Raw genomic sequence first — 10,458 nt, forward strand, 5'->3', positions numbered from 1 at the left:
CTTAAAAGTAGCAATCAGAAGGGCTGTTAACCCTCTGGGGTCTGAGGGTGTTTTGGGCCCTGGAGAAGTTGACATGCCTTAACATTTGTGCTTTTTTCTGTTGCTTAAAAACATATTAATGGCTGAAGTATGATGACACCGTATTCAGCACAAACTGGGCTAAAATAATATGTGAGCAACATGCGTGTATTTTTGAGAAAATAATGTTTATGTATGGTTTTTGAAAAAACTAAATTTAAGAAATAAGGTCATATAACACATACTAAATATTTGTCCACAAGACTTTTGAGAACTGGATCTTGTAGCCTAGAGTTTTTGCTACAAAATGATTATTATAACTATCCTGATCACTCATTCATGCAAAACAATATAGTACTTTAACTTTTGTAAGACACTTTTAGTGTTAGAAAGGTCATATGCGAGGTGGCATGAATGATCATTAATATTGATTGTAATTCACACCGGAGAGACAAAAGCCCCTCCCCCCTGGCCATATCAACGAGGAATGTGACAGAAAAAGAATGAACGTGAGGAGACTTAATTATCATAATCAAGTTAAGTTAAAAAGTTGTAAAGGTGGTGGCCGCCCCAACATAAATAAATTATTTTAAAGAGTTCGACAAAGTAATCTGACTGTACATTTTCTTTAAATAAAGACTTTACTTAATTTTAGACCTACACTACCGTTTAAAAGAAGTCTCTTCTGCTCAACAAGACTGGATTTATTTGATCCAAAATACAGTAAAAATATTGTGTGAACTATTTTTACAATTTAAGAGAACAGTTTTCTATTTGAATATATTGTAAAATGCAATTTGTGATCATTACTGCAGTCTTAAGTGTCACATGATCCTTCAGAAATCTTTATAAGATGGTGATTTTCTAATATGGGCATATTTAAAGTGCATTTTACTCATTTAACCTGAATACATATTTGCAAGCACAAGCTTTGATGATAATGAGGCAGCATAAACACTAGTTAAAATATAATCTAAACATTCATATTATTTTTATATCATATTACATATCATGTTTATATCATACAGCATACAATTTAAATACCTGCTTTAGCTGAAACAGTATTTAAAATGTAACTAAAACTTGCTTATTAGGACATATTTCAAATTTCAATACTCTGAATCCTGGCTGGCAAGTCTGGAAACAGTCCCACTAGTAAAATATGTACATGTTTATATAAAATAGCATGTCAACTAATGAAAACTAAATGACTTACTCGTCCGAAATTGTATCCTTGGCTGGATCAAGTCTCTCTTCAAAATACAAGTGTTCATCGGAGTCCCGCTCTTCTTCGGAGGAAAATTGTAACCCTTCGTCACTATCCAGGAGTTTTCTCACTTGTGTATCATGCTGTCTTCCAAACGTGCAGATAAGTGAATGACTTTGTTTTTAAGGCACAGTCGGGGGGCGTTTGCCATTTGATTTGACGTCTCAGCACATTAGCGTATGAATGGCGCGCTCTGCTGGTGGGTGGGATCACATTAGAGATAATTCGCTGAGCCAGGTGAAACTGTACATCACTTTGTTTCATACAGATTACATTGCAGGAGAATATTTGTTTTACATTTGAATGGTTTTATTTAAAAGTAGACATTTTAAGCTTTCTTTAGACATATGTTTCATGTTTGTGTGATAAGTATTCGCGGAGTTTCAGTTCATTTTAGTGATGCGTTTCAGATAACAGATAGCTTGTAAACACAGAGACTGCTGAAAGCTCACCCTTTTTATTTTATTTATTTTACAAAAGCACAAAGTTTTGTTATTGTGAGTGTACACAAATAAAAGTAGACCCTTTATAGTCTGTAATGATGTCTTACACTTATCTGTATGCCCCAAAATGACAGAGAATTTAGTTCCAGCAGGACGCGCCGGCGCATCTGTCGACCCCAGAGGGTTAAGCATGTTAATAAACGATACAAGTTAAATGTGGTAAAACAATATGGGACGTGTATGTTCCAGTACAAAAGTTATGAAAACAGCATCAAACCTTGAGTAATAAATCAACACAAATTCTAGGCTGTTTTGGACCCATGGAGTAAGAGTGGCAGCATCAGCTCTAGGTTGTCATTATCTACTCACTCTGTGCAGCAGATGCAAATTTGCTCTTGGTCATACAGGCTGTAGAGCAGTATGTCTCCATGGCTCCATTTGACCCAATGCACTGAGTGGCATCAAAAGATCTGCACATCACCTTACAGCCAACACACTGGACCATCTTCCCATGAGTCTGTAAGGAAGACAATAATTCAGATAATACTAAATAATAATAACAACATGATCAAAACTACTTGGCACATATCGTACCATTTAAACACATTGCTGTGTATTCATGTGCTACTCAGGGTAAACTTACAAATAGGACAGGCAGAGCATGACAGCTCTGTATAATGTGAAGATTCACTTTGTAGTGGTTTCTGATTTGAATGTCAGACAGTTAAAAGTATGACTCTCAGAATGAAGGGAACATAACATAGCTCACCCTAGTTCCAAACATATGACTAACTTTCTTCTGTGGAACACAGAAGGAGACGGTAGTTAGGGAATGTTAGGGACAGAATGTTAGGGACTTACAGACTGAGTCACTATACACATTCATTGTCTGGAAAATGAAAGTGAATGGTGACTAAGGCTAACAGTCTTCCTAACATCTCCTTTTGATTCACAGAAGAAAATAAAGTAATACAGGTTGTGCATATGGGACAATAATGGCATAAATGTAATTTTATTTGAACTCTCTCTTTAATACTGGGTTTATTGGAGCGTTTTTCTCTTAAAATAGAGGCAGTTATTTTTTTTTAGGGAGGATATCCTATGACCGAAAACCTTTTAAGCAATTTAAACAAAATAACTGACCTGTTTATAGTCCCTGATGCAGTTTTGACAGCAAAATCTTTTTTGCTGACCGTCGATGAGTAAAAAGTGGTTTGCTGTGGCACGACTGGGCAGGTAGTTCCCACACTGTTCGCAGCAGTTCATGATGAGCCCATTAGCCATACGGTAACGATTAAAGCATGCATCACTGCAGATCTTGTGGGTTACGTTCTTAAAGCTCACTTCATGACGAATCTGAAAAGGTGGGGATTGGGAGTTGTAAGAAAGAACACATAATAGCATGCATTTTATATTATGATCATTGAACAGTTAGAAATGATCATATTAAAGATTATCAAAGATTGGCTGCAAAATTGGTTTAACAGTCTCTTATTCTATTTCCAAGGTGACAGCCATGGACACACAACAAATACTGTCAAGGTCATTATCCATGGCTACACGGCTTAAAGCTTGGATACATATATTACAATGGTGATAGTGCGTGAAAATTATATTGTACACTGTCCGACAAAGAAAATGTGAGTGAAAATTATTATTTTTTCGATTTAGTTGTAAACTGAAGAACTAATTTTACAGACAGTAATACACACGTGAGCCGATCTTGATCATCTTTCCTCATTCAATCCCTGGGCTCTGTTGAAAATTACAGAGAGTGAATTTGAAAAATTATTTGGCTGCATCGATGTGAGCATCATCTGATCCCCGATCAAAACGTATGTATATAATCAAAAGAATAAAAAAAAAAAAAAACGAATGCACGTTGTGTCAACCTTGCAGTGTGTAACAGCCTTGCTGATTATAACGGGAGTGACCTAGTTCTATTGCATCGCTCGCTTACTGCGTAGATTGGCTACTTTGAGCTTTTGGATCCCAAGTTAACAGAGAAAGCAGGCAGAAGTTTGCTACTTTGTAACATGATGCAAAATTAAGTTATAGTGCATGAATGTTAATTAAGTCATGCAGATGTTGCTTGGTAACCTTTTGGTAGCATCCAGTCGTGCAGCTTAGTTAATATTCACAGTATATAAGATTACTAGTAGTAGTTTAGTAGGATTCGTTAATACACCGTTTATTACAACCTGCTTCGTAATGTCTGCCTTTCAGCGGTCATCAATCCTTTCATTATTTAGAATGCCACATAAGATAATTAATTATTCCTAAACAAACCCATCACCTTTAAAATACAGCATACAGACATATCTAATAACAATTTAAGGTAGTTCATGTGCACCTCATAGAACATAATATTGTAAACAGATTACAACATTAATTAATAATATTTATAACCAATGCATAATGGTTCCATATATTAAATAATGCTTAACAGATTTTTTACAAAAGTTATATCATGATAGTTTGATTAATACATTTTCATGTATATTCATATTTGAATGTTCAAAAACTACAGATCTGCTAAGCATTATATAATGTTAATTAAGGTTATTAGTCAGGGCTACCATTGTTTTGTTTGATCAGGTTAACAGTGAATAACTGAAAAGAGTTTTACAGTGAAGGTGTCTAATTCAATGTTCTTTGTCACGTGTCAAGTACAAATCATGTATCTGAATTCTGTAGAAATTATGCCAATGTCTGCATGTGCATGTTGTTACGCAACACATACAGCCCTCTATTCCAACATAGTAACGTTAAATCTACTGAGAATTCTTCGGAGTATGACAAATGCAATCCAAAGGTATAGTAGAATGCAACTTCTCACCTCAGTGAGCTTTCCACAGACAGTGCACTTAGTTTTGAGTTGGTTCTTCTGAGGATTCTGTTTGTTTTCATAAGCTGCCAGGCAGCCAGTGCTACAGAACTCATGAAATGATTCACTGGAGTCCACCTGGGCCACAATGGTGCCTCCTTTCATATTTGTAATGTCTCTGATTTGGGGGGAAAAGCACAAAAGACAATGTTGATTGTTTTCTTTTACATTTAGAGTATCATTCGCTGTACTTCTATAAAAACTTGAACATGAGCTAAATCAAGAGAGTTTAAGCATTCATGACTTCCAGATACAATTCAACTCTCTCAAACTAATTTATAATGTCATACTTCTTGCACATGGTGCAGCTCTTCTTGGGAGTGGGCTTGTGGGAGAAGGCAGATAGGCAGGAAGTTGAGCAAAACAGGTGGGATGAGCCCTTGCGCTGGTAAGCAGTCTGGCCTTTCTTCAAAGGTTTCTTACAGTTGGCGCATGTGACTTTCATAGTGCGTTGGGGCTGCTGGGATCCTGAGGAGGACTGGCAGGGCGGTTTGGGGAGAGGTGCCGCAGGAGATGGAGAGTCCACTCCAGGCTGCTTCTGGTTACGTGGAAAAGAGGCTGACTGGGAGATCCATGAATCTGAGGAGAAAAATTATTCATAAAATCGGTGCACTACATGTTTGATGGATAATAGAGCTCTGCTTAAAGCCTGGTTTATACTTGACGCATATGCTTGTCTGTGAGAGTTTGAGCACACATAGTGACGTCATAGCATAAAGTATAAATGCCTTGGGCCGCAGAGAGCTGTGTGCACATGATGTGCCGTGGTACCAGGCGAAAGTATAAACAAGGCTTAATGGACTATTCCGGGTTCAATACAAGTTAAGCTCAATTGACAGCACTTGTGGCATAATATTTATTACCACAAAAATTTATTTAGACTCTTCCCTCCTTTAAAAAAAAAAAAAAAAAAAAAAGAAAAAAGCACAAATCTGGGTTCCAGTGAGACACTTCCAATGGAATTGATTGGGGGCCAGTTTTTGAATGTTAAAATACACACGGTTTCAAAATTACAGCCACAACAACAAGGCGTAAACAATATTTGTATTAAAATTATTTTAGTGTTATAAAATCATTTACTAACATTTTCAGTGTAAAGTTATAGCCGATTTTACAACTTCGTTGTATGACGATGTAATGTCAACAAAGCCTAAAATGACTGTAAAAATGACAATTTAAACAACTTTAAGCTCAAATAATGCAAGAGTTTTAACAGAAGAATTAATGTGTGTATTTATAAGATGATAAGCTTGAGATTTCTGCCTTTAAATTCCCCAAACATTGGCCACAATCACTTTTATTGGCCCCATTAACTTCCATTGTAAGTGCCTCACTGTAACCTCGATTTTTGCTTTATTTTTAAAGAAAAGGATGGACAAGTCAAAATAATTTTTTTGTGGTAATCAATATTATGCCACAAATGCTGTTGATTGAACTTGTATTGAACCCAGAACATTCCTTTAAGGCAGCTACAAAAACTAAATGATTGAAGAGTATGTTATGGCATAGTAAAAATGTGATATTGCTTGGCCATCACAGAACGTGTGGACCATTTCCCACATTTTTTGTACTGATTTGGAGGGGAATTCTGCCGAAGAGTGCTCAACAGAGCTGAGAGCACTACACTCCTATTGGTGGCAGAAAGCATGATCAAATTAGCCAAGATACTTCATAAACACGCAAGGGGGATGAATAGAACAATAAATGGCAGTCATTCCAATACTGTGGAAATTTATATTTTTGCAAAGTTCTGAAGGCACAGATTCTATGTGGGCCTAGTTATTGTCTCAATAGTATGGTATTATTAAAACAAGTAAAAGCAAAACTCTGCCTTGTGTATGTGATTTGTGAAGAGGATGACACAGCAACAGAGCGTGGATGTATTACCAGATCTCTGGTGAGTCCCCGTTTCTCCATTCTGCACAGGCTGGCTGGCAGCATTAACGCGTCCTGGGTTGAATGTTGGTGACGGTCTACTGGCTGCACCCTGGTTCTGCTGGGCCTCTGGATTCAGGCTGAATGCACTACTGATCAGCAGTCCATTCTCAGCTACCACTGAATTCTCCAACCCAGAAGCTGGCACCCCACCCTCGCCCTTTAGCGATGTGACATTTGTAATCATGAGGTTTATATCCTCTGGAGCATACAGTGGCGTTCCTGTTGACGTTGACATGGCAACTGCTGAAGAGTCTGCTCCCAATGTGGTAACGCTAGCGATCTTGATATCAGAGTCAGGTTCTGTGCTGCTCAATGTGCCCTCAGCCTCAGGGGGCAGCAAGGAGGAAGAGACGGCACCTGAATCCTCCTCATCATCTATGACGATTGGCTCGCTCTCGCTTTTGGATGACGTAGTTATGGCTGAGGTGGCAGCTGCCGAGGAGGGAGGACTGGGAGGCTTAGAGGAAGCAGTTGTCGTTGTAGCCGGCTCAGTACAGTCTTTGGCAGCAGTGAGGGTTTCTGCAGGTGTGTGAGATTCGGAGGGGCTGGCGGTCTGTACTATCCCTTGAGAGTGAGCAGGAGGCTCTTCAACTAATACTACATCTTCATCATTGTCTTTGGGCATGCCGTCTGGTGCTATCAGCTGCTCTTCTGCAGACGGACTCTGTTCAGTTTTGGGTGTGGTTTCCATTTGACCCTCCTCCTCCCCTGTGACTTTACCTGCCTCCTCAACATCTGCCCTGGCTTCCAAATCTCCATCCATTGCTTAGGCAACCACCTGTAGCCAAAATCATAAGAGAAACAATTACCTCAGGAAGCTAAAAGCCACATAACTGAGCATTAAATACATGTATTATCATGTTGGTAAATACAGTAGGCCTAATACTTTTCAAATCCCTGCAGACATTTCAGAAATGTACTAATTTGGTTAACAATCCAACCCATATTGCTACAACCAGCTAATTTTATTCTGTCTCCTTATGACTTTACGCTGTCTCACATGCTAATTATGAGACCATTAAGAAATCCATGCGATAGACTCTTCAATGTGGTTGATGTGGCTAAGAAATTATCAAGGGATTACATCAAGATCAAATTACAAAGACATAAACTTGATCTCATTCCATGCATGAACAAAGAAATACAAATTCTCACCAATATGTGGAACATGCTAACCAGCTATGCATGAAAATATCATCACTAAACAACCGACATCCCTCGCTCAAGCAAAAGGCCAGATAAATGAACAGCGATTCTTATTGCAGAGAAGATACCAGACAAGGCCTCATCAATACGTGACCCATTTAGGCTCTTGGTGGTGCAGAGCTCAACAAACACCATCTAACTGCGTAGCCAATTCAAATTAAATCAATGCACATGTACAAATTACATTTTATATTGAATAAAGAAATTGCTAGTCTATCTGGTGCAAAATGAATAAAATCACAACACCATCTTTTGGTCCCTCCAGAAAAAGAGTGATGACAGAAATGTACACTGCAACCCAGCTCAGTCTGTCAACCATGAGCATACACAAATTGGGGGAATACAAGCTTACAATGAATGATTGTCATAGCAGACACAGATCTCATGCAAATGCAAAGACTTTTGGTTCAACTTCAGTTCCTCTGGACTGCAATGCAGAGCTATGAGAATTGTGTATATCAATCAATTTTCAGCCATGACACTGAATGCCCCATATAAACAGGGATATTAATATTGATGCAACACCAAAAAAAAAGACTCCTAACGAGGAGGTGGTACCAAACAGTACATACTAGAAACACTGCCCAGAATTTGAATTTTTTTTGGCATTCTTTGCAAGCTAACGTCATGATCAGGATGCTGGAGACAAGAGAGAAAACAAAAAGCAGTGTTGCTGGGGCCACAGACTGATCCACCACAGAGACATGATATAATCATATGCGCTTGCTATATCTGCATTGAGCTAATGGATGCATTCACGACAACTCAAATGTTTATTTCAATGGGTCACTAAAATGCATCGACGTTGCATGGCCCTACGAAGCTTTGATTCTCAATCCTCGCGCATCAACTGTGTCAATTAAGAGTGTGATGAAGTCATTCTGGGGAGACTCCTACCATTATCTGCCCGTACCGGGGACCCCTGGGCCGTGTCCTTGACTCTGGAACCTCCGTTTCCACGCACACACAAACACCCGACCACGATCCTCGCGCTGTCAAGGCAACCGGATGACGACGTCAACACGCTCTTGTTCATAGACTTTCATTATATTCGGTAAATTCAACGGCCACCGGGTGCGCAAAGTTGCTACGCATGACCATCACAATCTAGGCTAACTGCTTCTCTGCGTGAGAAATGCTTAGCGGTTTTCGGGCAAAGCCCCGGCCCATATGCCCATCCTGTTCCCACCCTGGCCTCTCTGGCGCATGCAGCCATTGGATTAGCGGAGAACTGGAGGGAGGAGAGCCTCCGAGACTGCGCCATTGTTATTGTTGTGAGAGAAAAAAAAAAGTCAGAAGTTAGTTATTCACGAGTAATCCCTTGCATCAAAATTGGAGGGAAGCTCAATCTGAATCCCATTATACCAAAACAGTTATCTAAACTAAGGACAACACATTTGAATATGATACACCACATTGCTAACAATTTCGACTATATCTATCAGACACTGAACAAATTTCTAGCTCTGTTTGTAACAGACACGTATCTGTTTTTAACTCTGTTAATGGTCCCATTTCAGATTACTATGAGAAATAAGTTATTGCTGCTATTACACTTGAGTGAACGTTTAATTGAAGTTACCCCTGCTCGTTTACCTTAGGCAATCAAAAGGCAATACAAGCGGTGACCTGCTGTGGCGCTGCACAGTTAAGAAACACCAACTGTAACGTCTACAGCCACACATATTTAAAAAAAGATTCCAAGCTTATCTGTTTAACTAGGGACGCGTAAAACAAAACATACAACTTATAATTAGTACAAAAACAATTAATATTTGCTAATTACGAAATTATTTTGCCCCCTTCAGTCAGAGTGTAGCACTGCCTCATGTCCGCCATTAGAGAGAGAGCAAGCGAAACAATGCGCGAGAGCACAGGCAACAGCACCATGCCACGGCGGAGAGAGGGAAAATCTCAGGCGGGGTAAAATTGCATGTCTCTCCCTTCGTTAAATCACCCCCATGCATTAAAACAGGTGACCCCAACGATTTCCTCGGCTCGAGCTCCGCAACGGACATAGTTGTAAAAACTTTGGCCAATTAAGCACAGTTCAGCATCAAAACGCCAGAGAAATTCTTACCGGAGTAGAGCTGGAGACGATAGAGCGCCACTTTTGTGCCTTGACATAAATCCTGTCGCGCATGCGTGAAAACGTACTGACGTTCCAAGTGCGTGGGAGGAGGAGACTGTCAGCAGCGAGCTCTTCGCAACGCACGCGGTGTCGTGCGCGCGCACGATATTTAAGCAACTGTATTTGCTTTGAACGGTTGTTCGTGATCAGAAGGTTGTGACGTAACATTTCAGATATCTTTCGTCGTCATGTTCTTGATAGAAATATATGACCGTCCGAAGAGGTCATGCAAGATGTTGTCCAATCAACTTTTAGCTTAAAAGCTGGTTTGATTAAACAAAACGATACCGAATTCAACTACACTACCTAAGAGAAATATTTGTTAACGCTGTGACAAATAATGGCTGTTCATGTTCTGCGCCATTAGCAACAATAACGACAAAATACAGCAACGTAAAAATATTTGTTTTCTAGTTTAGAGTTGTTGAATGCTACTAAATTTAATTTGTTCAGTAAACTGTAACTTTTCACTTTGCTTGCACACTTCAATCAAGCAGTACAAGACAAGTCAAATAGCTCTAGTTATATATGCCGAAGCGTTGCTGTTTACACAATCCGGTCAACAGTC

The 10,458-nt window shown here is 39.3% G+C and overlaps 1 protein-coding gene across 3 annotated transcripts in view; it reads right to left on the reverse strand.

Moving 5' to 3' along the window:
- The window catches only part of LOC127659204 (zinc finger MYM-type protein 2-like), a 30,235-nt gene extending 20,316 nt beyond the window's left edge, over nt 1-9,919 (reverse strand). The window contains exons 1-6 of one of the 3 annotated variants that reach the window (XM_052148913.1): nt 9,840-9,919; nt 6,503-7,331; nt 4,906-5,194; nt 4,568-4,733; nt 2,872-3,084; nt 2,098-2,245 (exon numbers count right to left, since the gene is read on the reverse strand). In XM_052148913.1, the coding sequence (XP_052004873.1) occupies nt 2,098-2,245; nt 2,872-3,084; nt 4,568-4,733; nt 4,906-5,194; nt 6,503-7,316 (1,630 nt within the window). In that variant the 5' untranslated portion in view covers nt 7,317-7,331; nt 9,840-9,919. Of the gene's footprint in view, nt 1-2,097; nt 2,246-2,871; nt 3,085-4,567; nt 4,734-4,905; nt 5,195-6,502; nt 7,332-8,656; nt 9,092-9,355; nt 9,445-9,839 lie in introns of those variants that run through there. The other 2 variants (XM_052148915.1, XM_052148914.1) reach the window with 2 other exon arrangements.
- Nucleotides 9,920-10,458: the final 539 nt, after the last annotated feature.

The sequence above is a fragment of the Xyrauchen texanus genome, chromosome 18 (genome assembly GCF_025860055.1).
Source record: "Xyrauchen texanus isolate HMW12.3.18 chromosome 18, RBS_HiC_50CHRs, whole genome shotgun sequence".
NCBI classification, from domain to species: Eukaryota; Metazoa; Chordata; class Actinopteri; order Cypriniformes; family Catostomidae; genus Xyrauchen; species Xyrauchen texanus.